An 18,576-nucleotide genomic window follows, 5' to 3' on the forward strand; every position below is an offset into this window, starting at 1 on the left:
AGACCTAGACCCATCTTGCAAAAGTGAAAATCTACCCTTTTATAAGCCAGTAGCGTGATTTTCCTTGATTAATAATGATGAATCAACCGAAATGTGATTATCCTCACTATTAGTTAGTTTGACCACTAAATTATAATAGTTTTTCCACTTATAAAAAAACAAAATATAAAACAATTTAAAAAATTAATTAGAACAACCATTTTCGAAGTAAAATCTATTTATACACCAAAAACAACCATCTCAATCAAAATTCCCTTCTTCAAATACAGTGCCCAACTTTCATTAGCCGAAATAACTTTTATATATATATATTTTAATACCTAAACCTATAATTACGCCGTAAGGCGTTCCCAATCAACCTCCCAAAATGTCTTCGTGTCATAATCGTAGCCCTTAGATCTAGTGTTAGATGATTGGAGAAAAATGAACCGTTGATTAAGAAGTTAAAATTTTTTAGGATTTAGAGGGTGTTGAGGGGGCGGCGGCGGACCTGCATGCAGGTGTTGAGGGGGCGGCGGACCTGCATGAGATTGCATGTTCCGATCACCCGTTCAGGAACTATCGGTGGGCCTTTCCATTTTGTTGTCAAAAAATTTCCTCCGATTCGAACGCAGACAAATTGATTCGAAACCCACTCAGCCATTGGCATTCCCTCCTCCTTTTTTTCGAGGCTTCGATCAAATTTCTCTTATCTGCTCTGTACTAGGTGAATTGGGTCTCAGCCATAATCGAGCTTTGGGTTTCAGTCATAATCGAGCTTTGGGTTTCAGTTTTATTTCTGAGAAGGCAACGGGAGAGATTTTTAAAATAACAAACGAGAGAATTTAATGCGAGAAATTCATGAGGCATAACAAAGAAGAGTTTCATTTGTGAACTGGATTGATGAGCCGCAACATACAATAATTTTAAAGATAGATAGTAATAGCAGAAATTCAAAAGAGATGGATTGTACAGGAAGGGGAATACACTTTGTGTTGGTTCATGGAGCTATGCATGGAGCATGGTGTTGGTATAAGATTGTGGAGCTTCTTGAGAAAGATGGCCACAGGGTATCAGCAATCGACCTGATGAGCGTTGGTACAAGTTCGGTTACCGCTGATTCCATCACCTCATTTGAGGAGTACAATCAGCCGCTTATGCACTTCCTAGCCAAGCTCCCACAGACAGAAAAGGTGCTTGCGTTTCCTGTTGTACATTTTTACTTTATTGTTGATTTCATTTTAATGCTTTCGATGATCATTTATGCACTTGAACGCCTTTCTTTCAATGATCTTTCGAACCTTTCAGCCATTACACTGAAAAGGTCATAGGGTAGCCATCCAGATCAATAGGTTAGGTAAAGAAATGTGATATCTGGACTTTTAAGGATCGAGGTATTTTTCTAAATTTCTTTGCCTACATTTTCAGTGAAAATTCGAATCTCAAACAGCCAGTGAAACAGGCTCTTGCCAAGTGTGGTGGTTTGAGGAATGGTACTGTAGATTATGTTTTCTATTAGAGTAGTTTGTAGTTTATTTTTATACAGGGAGAGAAACCAAAACCAAGAATGCCTACTGTTGCTGCCTAACATGATTTCTATTACATGTTTAATATATCTATATATATATATATATATCCTTCCTGATGCTTTATACGATTATATATATATATATATATATAATTATTATTTTATGTTATAAGTTTTAGTTAAAAGTTTTTTATTTCAATTGTAGATGAGGGGATTTGTTGATTTTTTATTTTTATTTTTTTAATTGAGAACCTAAATTGATTTTGTTGTAGTGTATTAGAGAGTTTGGCAAGTTGCATTTACTTTTAATAAATTTAAAACAATTGATGTCTGAATGTCCACCAATTTCTTAAGGATTTTCAAAGCATATCTAATTTTAGAAGCACAAGCGCACCAAGTATCATCTGGTAATTTTCCCAGTGAGTAATGCTCATTGTTTATTTTTATTTTTCAAGTCCTTTATTTGAGTTTTAGCTTTTTTTTTTATTATGAATCTGGCCTGCATGAACATACCCATCATTGATTATGTTGAGTTTGATTATATGTTGTAGTATGAGTTATAAAACCAATAAATAGACTTTAATCCTATGGTTGTTACAGGACATATTCATTGTTCTTTTCATTTTTATGGAGTGTAGTTTGCTTTGGGTGAGTCTTTATTTTTGAAATAAATGGATCAGGGTTGGTCTTTAGGCCGAAAGGAGCCTAAAGGTATCCATATCATCAGCCTGTGAGAATACAAATGGAGTTGGGCAGAGTGATTTGGAGAGGGACCTGGTTCACCATGATTGCAACGAGTGAAATGAAATGTTTGAAAATTTCTAAGAAGCTGGTGCAGAGCTGCTAAGCCACATCTAGAAAGCAAAACCAAATAAACATCTCTCCTTAGGACATGCAGAGATGGAGTTAAAGATTTTTAAGTTTTTAACCATTCAATTTACTTCCCTTTTTCCAACGGCTATGATGTTTGAAAATTGATGCAGAACTGCTAAGCCTCATCTATAACGTGAGTGGAACATAAGCATAAAGTTAAGATTGAGCCTTGAGTTTTGCTAGTGCAAAACCAAATAAACATCTCTCCTTAGGACCTGTAGAGGTGGAGTAAAAGCTTTAAGTTTTTAACTATTCAATTCACCTCCCTTTTTCCAACGGCTATGTTGAAATGTTTTGAGAAAAGTGATTTGAAGAGTACCCTGGGTCACCAAGACTGTTATGAATGAAAGTGTAAATGGATAAGCAATTGGTTGAAACCTCCCAGAGTACTTCAAGAATGTTGGTGACTTACAAGTATGAAGCTATGTTTGAGCCCTGAAATTCTGTTGGGAAAAATTAAATAAAACATCATTTGCTCAAAATACGTTTTTGCCCAAAATTTGTTTAAATCGTCAATAATACGATGTTTGTCGTATTAGTGGCACTCTGAATTTGTTTACAACCTCAAATAGATTTTTGTTTTTACCTGGTTGGTCATTAATAAATTTTGAATGTCTTGAGAATCTTGATTTTTTTTGTAGGGTATCAAGAATTGAAAATATGTCTTTTGACATTGTTGAGGAATTTAAGAAAGTTGTGTGCTTCTACAAAACTTCGCTGAGGCATTGCATGGTGTGGATTTCCTTCGTTTGTTTTTGTATCTACCTTCTATTCTCTTTGGCAATGATGCTTCTATTTCATGTTTTGGTGGATTAGCAGGGGAGCCCTGTAACAAGCACGGCATTCTCTCCAGGATTTTTGTTGCATCCATTCGAGGAGGCTAGTCCATTGGGTTTAACGCTGAAGAAAACACCTTCATTTATAGAACTTATTCAAATGAATCTTTCTGAAGGGGACTCAGCAGCTCCCTTAGCTATAAATAATTCCAGCCTGGAGGTGGGGAGAAAGAATGAATCAAAGTGTGCACCAGGACCGGCTATTGCTGACAAGTACAAGGCCTCAAACTTCCCAGTCTTGGTTCTTGGGAGGTAATATGCATAAGAAATTAATACAGCTAAGTTTGCATATTAAATTCTTCAATCTTGTCAGAACATATTAAATATTTTTTTTTTCACCTGAACAAGCCTTTTGATAGCCACTGATGGAAACTCATGATATGGTAGTAAGTAATGCACATTTAGCAAGATTGCATTGACATAAAGATGCTGATGATGCCAGCGTATTTCAAGATATGAAGGAGACTTGGTGGTAAAATGCTATGATGCAAAGCGTAGACTTGTTTGGGAAGTCTTGGAGGGTGGTCTGAAGAGCAAGATGGAGATTCATTGGTCAGATATAACCTCTTTGAAGACCAGTTGTCCCGACAATGAACCTGGTACCCTAGAGATTGAAGTAAGCATCAGGTTTTGCTTATTTTCTGTGTCCTACTTGAGGCGGAGTTGAAGTGCAGGTGCTTTTGATATTTCTATACTAATATCTTTTCTTCTGTATCATACAGGTATGACTTCCATGAACTTGAACGGGCCCTTCAACAGTTTCATTGCCTCCAGAGGGGTTATTCCCATGTATATCACTATAACACAGAGGCTGCCATTCTTTGAAAATACTTTGGACATTGTTCATTCTATGCATGTCTTGAGCAATTGGATTCCCTCACAGCTGCTGGAATTTGTACTCTATGATATCTACAGGATTCTGAGGCCTGGAGGCTTGTTCTGGCTAGATCATTTTTTCTGCACAAAGGATCAGCTGAAGATCTATGTGCCCATGATTGAGCAGCTAAGGTATAAGAAGCTGAAATGGTCTGTTGCCCCTAAGTTGGATAGAGGGCCCGAGCTCAAAGAAATGTATATCTCTGCTATCTTGGAGAAGCCAGTTAAGAGGCAGTGCGCAGGCTACTTGTAGATGCAGTTTTAAGTTTCATGGGCTTAAGGCCCCTTAACTTAAAACAAATAAACATTTCTCTCTGTAATGAATTTTAATTTTCAATTATGGGAATCTATATGATGCCCTTGCCTGTTTTTAAGATATTTGCCACTTTCAGTGTATGGTTCATGTATCTAGGTTTGATTTAGGGCTCCAAGATTTTCATATTCATATTGATATATATAACACATCTGCAATATGAATTTCTGGATTTTCTACCGTGCCATGGTTTTCATTGATTTTTGAAAAAATGTTGATGGTTCGTCTGTAATGGTCAAGGGCTGAAATTCAATGGCCGTGTTTAGTAGGTTTTGAATACAATGGCGAAACTGCAAATTAACTGGAATTCATTGAGATAAGCTGATCAAGAGAAATGATAAGCTTATCTCATGACAAATAGGAAAAACGGTGATGTTGAATTCTAGAGAACAATTGATTAAAATTAGAAGCCCAAAGGACATGGACCAAGAGCATTTTGTGCGCCAAATCCAAATGTAGTCATTTTGAAAGAAAATGGCACTTTTGAAGAACTTCATGAGTACTTAGATCCTTCAACCAATGAAAGAATTCAAGAATCAAATGTCCTAGAATGCATGCAATGTGAAGAGAGCATACAAACTTTAACTCCGTAAAACTATGATGAACATGAAAATTATGAAAAAGATCAAGAGAATTTCATTCAAACAAGAGCTCAACTAAGTAGGTTCAAGCCTAGAAATCAAGTAGGTAAAGGAAAAGCATTCAATAATACTCCTCATTCAACCCTTCATCAAGCTAATGCATAGCACACAAGGAACAAGCTAATGCAATGATGAAGATGACTTATAACATAATGAATGAATTGATAGAGCTACAAATTACTCATTCTTTTGTTAAAGTGATTAAAATACCTCAAAAAAAGGAGAACTTGTTGAAAGCCTAGGAGAATACAAATCCATCAAGCTCAAGAATAGAAACAAATTTTATCAGTAGTTAACAAAGACCCAAGTACCTCCACCTAGAGTAAGAAGAAAGATACTTCTTTTTATCTCTCTCTAAAATCATGATTTTTATCTTACATAATTGCATGGTCCATAGTTGTCTACAAATAATATAATGCCACTTTCAATTATGAAGTTTTTAGGATTGGAACACCAAATATTATGAAGCCCCAAAAAAGTATACACGCTATTGGTTCAAAATAGATTACTTCCTATGATAAAATTAAAGATTTTTGTGCATGGATAAGCTCTGCTCCACATATAAATACAATCTTCTCTCTGATTGTAGTTGACATTCCGATGGCTTATGGAGTTGTTGTTGGTTGTGATTAATCAAATAGCTGATCGTACCTACAGTTGTATAACTTTGTTTTACTTTTGTATGATCTATGAAATGGATTTTGAAGGGTTGTAAAGCTTTCAAATGAAATATTTTCTCCGGATCTATCCTATACAAATTTGTGACAGAAATAGCGACTAAGATGGCCATAAAGCGATCTCTTACTTCCAGATTAAAGGTTATTTGGGCACAAGTACCATGCGAAATTAGATACAGAGGTTAATTAAATAAAAAAACAGTTATATTCACTTGGAGTTGGTGCCGAAGAGGATTTGCTGTCTCGTGCAGAAGCTTTCACATTCAACCTTTGGCCTGATGATGTGGATTGCATGATGTGCTTTTTATTGTTCACTGATGAAATATTTGATGCATTTTAAAAAGAATTCTGAGAAACAGTTTGACAAACCATCTAATAGTTCTAACAGATCACTTGGTGAAAGCATTTCTTAAAGCATATTCAGAATAATATTTGTATTGTTGTGCAGGTAATGAAGTATGGTACAAATGAAACACTACCAGACCAAGCCTTAAATGGCCATTCAGCACAGGTGTTATTTTAGCCAATTTGGAACCCACGAGTGCTTTATCTTGATTGTGGTCTTTTATCAAAAGGTGGCAAATCACTTTTAGACAATACTTTTATTTCAAACTGGTGATGAAATACAAAAACAAATTTGTTTCTCCGCGGCTCTCTCCTCTTTTTTATGAAACTCTGCTTAAATGTAGTCAACTATTTATTATGCTGGAATCGCGGCCCTCTCCTCTTTTTTATGAAACTCTGGTTAAATGTAGTCAACTATTTATCATGTTGGAATCATACAACTGTTTCCTTGATATATACCAAACGCTAGAAGAGAATATGAAGAGGAAGAGCAAGCTGCTTTCTCAAGTTCTTGATCACATGATATTGCTTCTTCTAATGTATTTCTGTGAGACACTGAGGGATCTTCTAACACCACAAATTGTTCAGCAAGAGATTCAGAGGACTGCAACACCCGCCTCTGTGTGGAAGATCTGTCAGAAACAACCAACTTCAAGAGTTAGATTCGTAGATCTATTACTTGATTAGAAGAGAAAATGAAGATTAAGTGGTTACTCTAGAGTCTAAATGACAAAATAAATCTTTAATTACGAATGGAATAACAAGCAGATACGGTATACAGTAAAAGCACGTTATTTTTATGGCTGTGAAATGTAGAATTTGTGTATTGTGTCCAAACTCTTAGTAACAGTGATAAGGACGTGGCCTCTTCTTCAATACACAAAATAGGGTTCCTTGATTTTACTAATATAGATGACACATGATGCCCATTGATTGTCTTTTCAAGGCTTGGAAATATATGTATACAAAATCTCGACTTCCTTAAATTATGAACGGCCTTAGAACTGTCCTTTAAAAGATTCTCTGCTTCCTTACAAATATGTGGAATGACAAGTCCACCACCTTTCTTCTTTTATAGCCCGGAGATCAAGAAATCACAGCTCCAATGACCTATACTGGTCGGCCAAATTCACAGAACATGACAGTATATAGCAGTGCTTTATGTGACATAGGCTTCTTGGCCTTATTACAAGCACAAGGAATAAGTAGGCATCTTCTTAGATAAAACAATCGACATTAACAAAAATTTCTCTCTTCAATAACTCAGAGAACAAAGAGGCATGAATAGGTCGGATTCACTGTCTGAATTGAAGAGCAAGAGAGAATATACGACAACAGGGAGAGACCATGCAAAGCAGATATGTACATTCATATGGATCTAGGCAGTTCCATGTAGTTTACAAAACAGTTCCATATGTTCACGCAGATAGGGCCGTGCAATCCATAAAGCAACACAGTCCATACATACAACATGCCATATCTTCTCGGGCCAACTGTACTGCTCAGTTTAGGGTGATTTGTTGACCATAGAGCTACTGGATTTTAGCACACTGTGAAGGTTTCTTCGTAAGTGTTTTTGAAAGAATGAAAATCTGATTTTGAAGGAGAAATTACCTCTGTATGTGTGAAACTGTTTTATGCTTCCACTATTTAATTTCCAGCTATTGTGTGATTGATGATATGGCCTGAAATTTAATTTATGGTTAATTAAATTCAGCAAGTTCTTTGTTTAATTAAGATCTTAAGGGCATTATTCATCTGGCCATTCTTACTGTAGTGTGCCTTACCCTAATGGCAGTAACCCTCAAAGGGATGAGGCCAATGATCATGCATGTTGGATTTTGAGAAGTGTAGGTGTGTCTGCTTTTTAATATTAAGCAGTCCACCATAACATTTCTGCCTCCATACCACAAGATCGAGAATAGAGTAATCCTTTCTCCAAGGTTGGCTTCATGAAATGACCTTTGGCATATTCTTGTGTTCTTGCACTTTTCTTGGCCTCCTAGGAGAATAAAGTTATTTTCAAAAGACTTATCCAAAAGCATACTTATGCCCAGAATGTAAAAGAGAGATAGCTCCATTGCATAGCAGACCTTTATTGTTTCTTGTGCTTAGAATAATAGGAACACTTGGCTCCTTCTTAATGTGGTTCAGAGAACTAGGCCAACAACTTGGTTCTTCATTGCTCCATAGGACTCTCTTTAATTCATTGATCAAATCCAAATAAATATATGTATCCCTAGAGTCACTTATTTGATCCTCAACAAATTTTCTTGTTGGACATCTTTGTTTACAAGACTTGAATTTATGTGAGCACAGGTGACTGGATGGAAGGACTGCTAGCTTCAGAATTCTGATGCAGAGGTGCCAAAGGGATCAGATCTTCAAACATACTGTTGACTGCTTTATCCACTGAGAGGATTGGACTTAGATCAACAAATTCTTAAAACAAAACTCTTCATTGACTTCTTATCATGACACGTGGTTTAGCTGCTGAAGGAGGACTTTCCTATTGTAATAACATTGAAATATTACCTCTGCAAATAGCATATCAAAAGTCCCTAAAAAAAAATAAATCACTGCATTAAATGGGTAATATGCATTAAATTACCCAATCCATGATGAGGAGGGGTCCTTCGCATCCAGGCATCCATATTCATAAGACCGTCTTTCATAAGATCCTGGCTCAACGCATCAAACTTTCAAAGTGCCCAATGACCTAATCAAGATGCCAAAATCAGTGTCCTCACAGTGCCCTCTGCTCATTGTGCTCGCCAAGACATAGGATCAGCCATGCACATCCTTCTTCCAATGTGTTCTTCATGAGGCACCTTGAGAGATACCATACCTCTGATTTTATGTTCATACACGCTGCTACAGGGGTCTGCTCCAAAGTGCCTCGCACTTCTTCTATCTTCCAGACTTCCAAGGGTACTGTCACCCTTATCCAATGGTGCCAACACAAAGGAGCTGCATACTTTTCTTGGATGAACTTCCTTTGCTTCAGCTGCTAGACAAAAATAGGATCACATGGAGGGTTGCCACTAAACCTTCTCAACAAAATCACATCAACTGCTAGATAATGACATTATGGAGGGCTTTTACTATTCTTCAAAAATCATTTTCAGGCTGATGTCTAAAGGGACCATTCCTTCTCATAACTACATCCTCTATTTTTATTGGCTTCAGGGCACCTCTTATGAAGGTTTCGAAGACATGAATATATATTCCTTATTGATTTGCAAGTTGGCTTGAATGGAACAGGCTTTTAACACTTGTATATATATCTATATATATGTGCTTGTAACAGTGATAAGGACTTGGCCTCTTCTTCAATACACAAATAGGGTTCCTTGATTTTACTAATATAGATGACATAGGATGCCCACTGATTGTCTTTTCAAGGCTTGCAAATATATGCAAACAGAATCTCGACTTCCTTAAATTATGAAGGGCCTTAGAACTGTCCTTTAAAAGATTCTCCGCTTCCTTACAAACATGTGGAATGAGAAGTCCACCACCTTTCTTCTTTTATAGCCCGGAGATCAAGAAATCACAGCTCCAATGACCTATACTGGTCAGCCAAATTCACAGAGCATGATAGTATATAGCAGTGCTTTATGTGACATAGGCTTCTTGGCCTTATTACAAGCACAAGGAATAAGTAGGCATCTTCTTAGATAAAACAATCGACATTAACAAAACTTTTTCTCTTCAATAACTCAGAGAACAAAGAGGCATGAATAGGTCAGATTCACTGTCTGGTTGATGGCATACTTTTTATAAATAATTTTCCATGGCTATTATGGTTCAATTAAGAGCCAATCTCTTGCAGAGTTCAGAGTTGAATTCATCTGTAACTGCCTTTGATTTAGGGAGTGGTTAAGAAAAAACTTCAATGCCTAACAAGACTGTGATGATCACAACCATAAATGTAGCTTGGGCAGAGGAAAACAGTGTACTACATTTGTACATGCAGAGCCTTCGAATAGTTATTGCATCATGTTCTCCTCGTTGCAGTGGACCAGGAGTCATTTAATCGTTGCCAACATATTCATCACACTGCTATATTTTACTAGAAGAAATATCTGATTTCAATGAATCTTCCTCTGCATGCCACTAGAAATTGTTGGATGAAAATATTTGTTTTAAAGGCAAGAAATGGAATGGTTTTTTTGTTGTTTGGATTACCAAAAGAAATGGCTTAGTTAAGATAGCTTATAAATGGAGGCATAAATTTTGAGGCTCTCATGGTGTTATTTCAATATATTGGCCCTGTTCAAGTTTTGAATGATTCAGAAATTAGCAGATTTGTTAAATAGTGGAGGCAGGAAATTTGCACTTCTTTTCTGTCAAACCTGGTAGCTGATAAAAGATGAGAAACAACTTAATCACACACATGTTGGTAAAAGCCTAATACTAAGAAGGCAGGTAGAAGTGGATGATTAAGATTGTTTATAGGTTTAGCCAACAATTTTATTGGTAACATGCGTAGTTTGAACTTTTGGTGATATTGTTTCATCACATAGGCTGACTACAGTTTGGTGAATTGTTACTGGAAATATACTTAAATCAAGATAAAATATAGGTGGTAATACCTAGTTGAATGGAGACTCCCAGTATATTGGCCCTTTTGAGGATTATTACTTGACCAGTTTGTTGCCTTAGTCTGCTGAGTATTTTTTTTTTTGTTGGTTGGTTGTTGTTGTAATTGGTAAATTGTATAGGTGATTTTCATTCACATGCTATTGGAATAGCTGGCTTCTTGAATAGGGCAGTCATGCAGTTGAGTATGTGAGAGGGGTTTGTAGAACACATTATCTAATGAACTCTTATGAAGAGGCAAAAAGTCTCACTCATAGCCTACTCAAGGCTTCAAATGGGAATTTCTTTTATATACTGATCAACTTATTAGAACTATTGCTGCACTTTCTTCATCCACAGAAGCCACTTGAAAATGCTTGAAAATAAACTCTCTGTAAGGGCCATTGTCAATAAAAATATTTGCAGTGGAGGCCCTCTGCCCAACAACCATTTTAGCCAGCCTTGGAAAGCAAATAGTTGAGTTCAAACATGATGAAAATTTAATTCCCTGTATACAAAAGCATGTATTAGGTGTTGATAATGGCTAGAAATGTGCAGTGAAGATGTATATACCTCCTTTTGTACAAAAATGAACAGAAGAGGCAGAGGTATAAGGTTCACCTCGAATTTTCTTGCAAGTTCAATCCACTGTAGGATGTGAAAGGAAGTGTCATAATGCTAAGAGTGAAAAAGAGGGGAAGGAAGAAACTAATAATTTTAGAAATTCTAGCGTTCTATCCATACCTTGATTTGTTCTAGTAAAACAAATATTAATTGTTTGTCGACATCCAGGGAGCTATCTGGTAATAATAATAATATTTTATTAGTATTATAATAATAATAACAACAATGGAAAGGTGGGAAAGGAAGAAACTAATAATTTCATAAATTTGGACCTTTTATCCTAGCTTTATTTGTTCTTCAGATCCAACTAATATTTTGTAGATCCAACTTATGGTGAACCAGTAGCTTGAAAGCCAATTGCAAGTCATTCAGCCAACAACGATCTATAAGCATGCCATAGTATTATGTCTCTGCATATTCACAATAGTGATTCCATTGTCATATTATTATTCCCCACTTGGATAGAGAGATGACACAAGGGGTTTCTACATGTTGACCAACCATGTAAATTGGATCTTATAAATTAAAATTCTTGTTTTCTAGCCTTCTATTTTTGTAGATACCAATTGTGTAGTTGATGGCATACTTTTTATAAATTCTTCCACAAACTATTATTATTTACAAAATATTCATTTTCAGAATACACATAACTAACTATTGCAATTGTAACTCATTATCATCCACCGTTGCTTTCAACAATGTCCATTCACATGTCCCTATTCTTCCCCACTCTATGCTATTCTTCCCCACTCTATACATGTCTCTATTCTTCTCCACTTTATGCTATTCTTCCCCACTCTATGCCTTACGGCGTTTCCTTTGCAACATAAGGTGCAAATGCTAGTTAGAATCCTAGAATCTGATTTCCTTAAAATTTAGATTCAACGTCTATACTAGCTAGCTTTCAGTTTAACCGCACAGCGTTCCATAGCCTGGCCTTTTTAGGCACTGTGTTTCTAAGATCCTTCTCAGCTATTCTAGACAAATCCCTAATTTCATCTCTTATGCAACAGCCATGTTCCCCAGGTACTTTGCTTCATCCCTCGGATCTCCTCTTCATCGCCTGGCGGCGGCCGTTGCTGCAACACTACCCCCACCATTTCCACGGATTGTTTTGTTAAAACTATCCCTGTTATCTACATTTACTGCTGGGGTTAATGGCCGGACCACAGCCTACCCAGAAGCGGAGAGCACGGGCCCCATGTCATATTTCTTACTAAACGAATGTGGGCTTTGCCAGTCTGAGCTCTCAACAGTCCTCAAATCAAGGCCTGCCGTGGGCCGTACAAGGTCCGCTCATACTGCCCGACAAGCGGTTCAGTTCCTGAGAGATTCAGGGATGACAGAAGACCAGGTAAAAAAAATGATTACCAGAAGCCCAGTTATTCTTGCTCTCAACGCTGATCGGCAGCTGAAACCCAAGCTTCAGTTAATGAAAACGTTAGGTTTCACTCTAAATGCCATTCCCGGTAGATTGCTTGCTAGCAGTATAGAAAAAACTTTGTATCCCAACATCCATTATCTTCAAAAGCTGTTGGGATCAGAGGCTGAAGTCTCCAAGGCTGTGAAACAGGCACCTCAGATTCTGTCTAATCTTAATGGGCATGAATATATGGAAAAGAAATTGAAGCATTTGGCAAGTTTTGGCTTGTCGGGAGATGAGATCAAGGAGGTTGTTCGGAAGAGACCAGGCATACTAATAATTTCTATGGATAAGGTGCAGAAATACATGGACTTTTTCGTTCATACTGCGGGGTTTCCGGCAAAAGTTCTTTTGACGAAACCTGTGCTCCTGACTTTCAGTTTGGAGTGTAGAATCAAGCCTCGTTACAGGGTGTTGAAATCTATAAGCGCAATGCAACCTTTAAACCATTTTCGTAGTCTTAGTGCTGCGCTTTGTTTAAGTGAGCGAAAGTTTCTCGAAAAGTATGTGAAATCCAGTCCCGATGCCACAAAATTGCTTGAAATTTATAGTGGCAAGTCTGTTGATCTTGACAATGATCTGTTTGAAAGACTAGAAATTCAAGGATTCTGATTCGGTGATTGCATTCCCTTGCTCTTGTATATTGAAAGAGAAGGGATCCTGAGTCCGTTATGACCCCGTGTGATCCCTTTAGCCCACATGTGCATTTAGTAGATATAGAAGATAATGATGTTGAGCAGGGTCTGGCTTTGGCTAGTTTACTTTCACATCACAATCATCAAGCATTATGGAAGCATTATTGAAGGATGTTCAGTCGGAACAAAATCTTCAAGAAATGATCTCTTGCAATGCACCAGGTAATACTTTCTTTAAAGATTTAAAAAAAATAAAAAACTCGCTGCCAGAGAAGTTAATGTTTGCTAGTAATACCCTTTTAATTGTGGCAAATAGAGATGTGAAATTTTTGCTGTTTAAATAATGGCTAACTTGGAAAACTAAATACCCAAATCCCATAGGCAAATATAAGTGACTTTTTAATAATGGCTAACTGGGAAAACTAAATGCCCAAATCCCATAGGCAAATATAAGTGACTTTTTAAATTCTGACGTCCTTTACAGTGGCATCAATAGTTTATTTCTTGATCAGTCATATCTTTAAAAGTTATCTGGAAACAGCACATATCTTAAATACAAACTAAACATTGAATGCTAGTTATTTGCTTTTGCTATGCTGAGTTGAATCTAAGCAAGGTTCTCATTCATGCTTTCTCGTTGTGCTTGGTTAAGTCTCTCTGTTTCTTTACCTCGGAAAATTGTTTTTGGTAACGAATTTTGTTGCTGCTGGAAAGACCATTCCTAGTGGTAGTAGAGTGAGATCCACTTCGGTCATGCTTCTTGTAAAATAGAATCCTAGCCATCACTCCAAAAGTCTGCATTGCAATAATTTTGATACATGATTGAGCAGGCCACAAATCATTGGCATATCCTCTGATCGTGACTTTCAGTTTGGAGTATAGCATCAAGCCTCGCCATAAGATGTTGAAGGCAATAACTGAATGCAATCTTCCATGTGTCTTCCTTGTCTGACTTGTGCGCTTTATTTAAATGGGTGATGGTTCCTAGAAAAACATGTGAAGTGCAGTCCTCATGCCACAAAGTTACTTGAAAGTTACAGTGGTAAGCCTGTTGAGCTCGACATTATCGAAAGAAAAGAAAATGCATGTGGTTTCTGATTTGGTCAGGGTTGGATTGCATTGCATTATTCTTATAATCTTATTCAGTGAAAGAGATTCAAGTACATTAACCAAGGGATCATCATCTTTTGTGCCCCCACGTGATCCCTCTAGCTCACGAGTATTGAGTGAACATTTATATATAGAAGATAATCATGCTGGGTCATGAGACAGTCATTCCAGGTCAGGGATTTTGTTTTTGTCACCTTACTATTTTTCATCATAATCACAATCACAATCACAGTCAACAAGCATTATTGAAAGATATTTGGTTTTAATACAATTGTGCAGAAATGGCCTCTTGGATTGCATCAGGTAACACATTTTTGAAACACGAAGAAAGAAACTCTCATCCTCAGAGAATCTGTTGTTTGCTAGTAATTTTGCAACTATCATGCATTGTTCCTCCATTTAAATTCAGACACGGATAGATTTGAAATGATTACTTTGTCTGAAATTTGAATTGTGGCTACCTTGTGAAAGTAAATTCTCGAATCGCATAGGCAATTGGTGGCACTTTTCAAATTACAATATCCTTTATAGGGACATGAATTGCTCATTTCCTGATCAGCCGGATTCTTAAATGTTAACTGGAATCAACACACATTTTAAATTCAAGTTAAACATTGAATTCTAGTTTGGTTTTGCCATGTTGAGTTGAATTTAAGCAAGACTCACATGCATATTTTTTCTCTTTGTCAAGGTTCTTTATTTCTTTTCCCATGAAAAATGTTTGATAGCAATGAATTATATCGCTGCTATCAAAGATCATTCCCGGTGATGGTGGAAAAATATGCTTTTTGTAAAATAGAACCCTAGCCACCACTTCAAAAGATTGCTTTGCAACAATTTCTGTTGCATGACTAGGCCACAATCCATTGGCACCTTCCCTTGTCCCAATGTGGTTGGACTCTGGAGCCTCAACGGGTCTTCGTCTTACAAATATTCATAAGAAGTTTGTCCTCTTCGTGTTTGGTGCTCCCAAATGGCTATTTCAAGATCAAACCCTACATTTAGGTAAGAAACAAAAGAGGTCACTATACACATAGAAGAGGGATGAGAATTTAAGGTCATTCCCCTGGGTTGTTTTCCTCTATTGCATGCCTCACTCCATGTTTGTTAAAATTGCAACTAGGGCCAAACTCCATGTGGGTCTTCTTATTTATGGCAGCTGATATTTTTCTTGGATTCCTCTCATCGAGAGGTGTAGGACTGATCTAAAGATTATCCGATTCCGACATGTATTCATGGAGATATGAATTTATTTGTGTTACTTGACAATTTGTCAAGGTTGGCCAGCAACCAAATTACCCCCACTTGTCCTCAACATTTTATTATAAATAGAAGAGGTCTTCAAGTCATTTTACACTCACTTCACTCATGATCTCTCTCCACGCGTTTTGGGTTTTGGTGGCAAGAAAGGTCAAGATGAGGAAGCCCTAGACACAGATCAAAGAAGGCCCTAGTTCTCTATCCTAGAGGGAGACCTAGCCACAGTAAAGGAGGCCTATACACAGCTGAAGGAATAGCTCTTATACGCTGCCCTAAAGAGCCCTAATCACAGTCATAAAGGAGACTTATACGCTGCCCAAGTATTGCTGCCCTAGCCGCAGTCCTATAAGGAGTAATCTGGCCGCAGAGAAATGAGGGTCAAGCCATGCCCTAATCCGCTGTCAAAGTAGGACTAATGCTGCCCTAGCCGCAGTCCTAAAGGAGGTGATCTGAGCTGCAGTTGAAGAGGCCCTATCTAGCAGCTTGTGAAGGCCTAAATCCGCAGTCTATTGAGCCCTCATACACAGCTAGTGAGTGACTCTAACTACGCAGTAATTAGACCCTTATACACAGCTCAAAGAGACCTTGTTACAGTCACCTAGCCGCTGTCATAATGCTACATTGCTGTAGGTGACAGCGTGGCCATTTCAGGACTTGTTTGGGTATGTTCAAGCTGTTCTTGAACTCGGTATGCTGGGCAGGAGAATCCGCTCAAAGGAGGAGCTAGGGGCTGCTGCTTAAGGGCTGTTTGGATCATTGTTTGGAGGGACTATAGCTACAGTCCACTGTTGGGCTAGGCCGCAGGCCATAGCTAGCAGTAGAAGGTCTCTAAGTGTCGCGTTCAGAAAGGTAGCAGCCCTATAAGGCAGTGTGTGGTTGGATGGACTGTACGACGGTTAGCCGTTGTATATAGATGGACTGTGGGGGTGTTTAGGGTGCTGTAGCACACTGAATTTGTGCCCTAACCAGTAATCAGGTTTGCCAAGATATGCTTCAGTCCTTACAGCAATTACAAGTTGCCAGATGGGCAGCCTTGACATGATGAGTGAAACAGCAAAGGAAGGAGAGTCTTATGGAAGGAAAGATTCAGTATGTTGGGTAATTGGTTGAGCTGTTCTAGTGCTATCATCTGCTGCATATATTCCATCCTCATTATGTCATCTTCATGGTTAAGATCTCTGATGTCTGATGTCCTATTTGGCAAGTCAGAATTGACTTTAAATCATTGTACTCTATCTCTATCTCTCTGCTGAACTATTGAAGAATATAAGAAGAATTGATCAAGGGTTTCCCCATATTGGGGTTTGTCCCTGGCTGGTGCCACATCTTGTGTCCTCTTTTCTTGGACTCTTGGTTTGTTTTCTACTGTTTATGTTTATGTTCTATTTGCACTTTACTATCATGCTGATGTGATTGCTAATCTGAATATTGACATTGGGCTAATATGGAAAATTGAAGTAAATTGCTTTAAGCATAGAACATACCTAAAATTTAACAATGTCCCTATTGGGTCAGGAGCCATAATCAAGGCCACAGGTTTACACTAGGTACCATCAGCAAAATGAGGTAAAAAGCCTGAGGGTTTTCCCTGTGAGGCTTTCCTGAAAAATAAAAGAAGAGGGATGAGAACCATTGCTACTTTTGTTCTTATAGAGTTTTAACTAACAGTAAATATATTATGTTGAAAAGTAGCAAAGTAATGGATTCCTTGATTTGTGCCTTAGTTCAAGGAATCAATTTAATGATCTTCTTAATTATGCACGAGTTCCAATGATGTGGACGAGTTCAAGAAGCAGTTCGACTAGTGCGAGTTTGTGGAGGACTGAGTTATCTGTCCTCTAGTGTGAGTTAGATTGGGAATCGAATGTTCAAGTGGAGTTGGCCTCCTAAATTTTAGGAGGATCCAATTAACTAAGTTTGTTGACCTTTGTTAACTAGAAAAGCCCCAGTTCAACTTCCTAATTTAGAAACTCACTAACAATAGCCGAATTGAATTGCTTATAAGAAGATCGAAGGCACACTTTCTATTCATAATTTCTTGAGCACGAGTTTGTGAGCAAGAGAGCTTGTGGAGGAACGAGCCAAGGTTTCCTTGTGCGAATTATTGTGGAAGGCAATTTCTTTCTGGAGTGCATATAGAAATAGGGAGATTCCCTATTTAATAGGAGCTCAAACAACGCTAGGAAATAGGAGGTTATTTCCTAAGGTTTGTGCCAGGGAATCAGAGCCTCTAGTGTGCATAGAAGGATGAAGCAAATCAACAATCAAGCAGGAGATTCAGGCCTAGGACAGGCAAGAGAATCTTTGTATTTTTAGATTGAAACTAGCTTGTATTTGTATCAGATCTGTTGCTCAGTTTTCCTCAATAAATTTCTAAAGCAAGCAAGGATTTTTCCCCATTGGGTTCTGATGCCAGCCGAAGCAGCATATACCATAATGATGCAGCCAAAGCCGCATATACCCACAGTATGCAATAAAATTGCATGTCACACTATGTGTGTCCCAGGAATTTCAAAAGATTCCTTATTTAGGAAAAATCCTCTTAGATCAAGGCTTAAGGCTCCTTAAATAAACCTATGTGGAAACGCTTCGTTTGACTCTTCAAAGTCTAACCCTTTGGTAAACTCTAAGCGGAACTTTATACGACTCTTCATAACCTTTTGCTAACAGCGCGCGCATATTAACCATAACATGGTCTTTTAAACTTTGGTTAACCTTGACTTAACCCATAATATATATATATTCCTCTTTATTTCTATTATAATTCCATATAATAGAAATTACACATAAACCATGCTTAACCCTTACCTTTCCGCCATACCATGAACTTGGCACATATATCGATGCTCAACATTTCGTTTCAAATCTGCAC

At 37.6% G+C, this 18,576-nt stretch overlaps 2 protein-coding genes and 1 long non-coding RNA gene across 3 annotated transcripts; all 3 read left to right on the forward strand.

Moving 5' to 3' along the window:
- The first annotated feature begins 519 nt into the window (after window positions 1-519).
- On the forward strand, window positions 520-6,831 carry LOC149239773 (norfluorocurarine synthase 1-like). Its single transcript, XM_089367189.1, has 2 exons — window positions 520-1,172; window positions 6,172-6,831. Exons 1-2 carry the CDS (start codon window positions 942-944, stop codon window positions 6,244-6,246), a joined length of 306 nt encoding a protein of 101 aa, XP_089223315.1. The 5' UTR covers window positions 520-941; the 3' UTR covers window positions 6,247-6,831.
- On the forward strand, window positions 3,033-4,478 carry LOC149239774 (uncharacterized). Its single transcript, XR_016245466.1, has 3 exons — window positions 3,033-3,429; window positions 3,670-3,832; window positions 3,939-4,478. It is a non-coding gene; the product is annotated as an uncharacterized LOC149239774 (long non-coding RNA).
- A 5,296-nt stretch (window positions 6,832-12,127) lies between the features above and the next one.
- On the forward strand, window positions 12,128-13,397 carry LOC149239775 (transcription termination factor MTEF1, chloroplastic-like). The gene has a single exon (XM_089373528.1). The coding sequence runs from the start codon at window positions 12,292-12,294 to the stop codon at window positions 13,309-13,311; it is 1,020 nt and encodes a 339-aa protein (XP_089229654.1). The 5' UTR covers window positions 12,128-12,291; the 3' UTR covers window positions 13,312-13,397.
- Window positions 13,398-18,576: the final 5,179 nt, after the last annotated feature.

The sequence above is a fragment of the Pinus tabuliformis genome, chromosome 8, assembly GCF_031772625.1.
Source record: "Pinus tabuliformis cultivar Carrire ecotype Pingquan chromosome 8, CPIR1, whole genome shotgun sequence".
NCBI classification, from domain to species: domain Eukaryota; kingdom Viridiplantae; phylum Streptophyta; class Pinopsida; order Pinales; family Pinaceae; genus Pinus; species Pinus tabuliformis.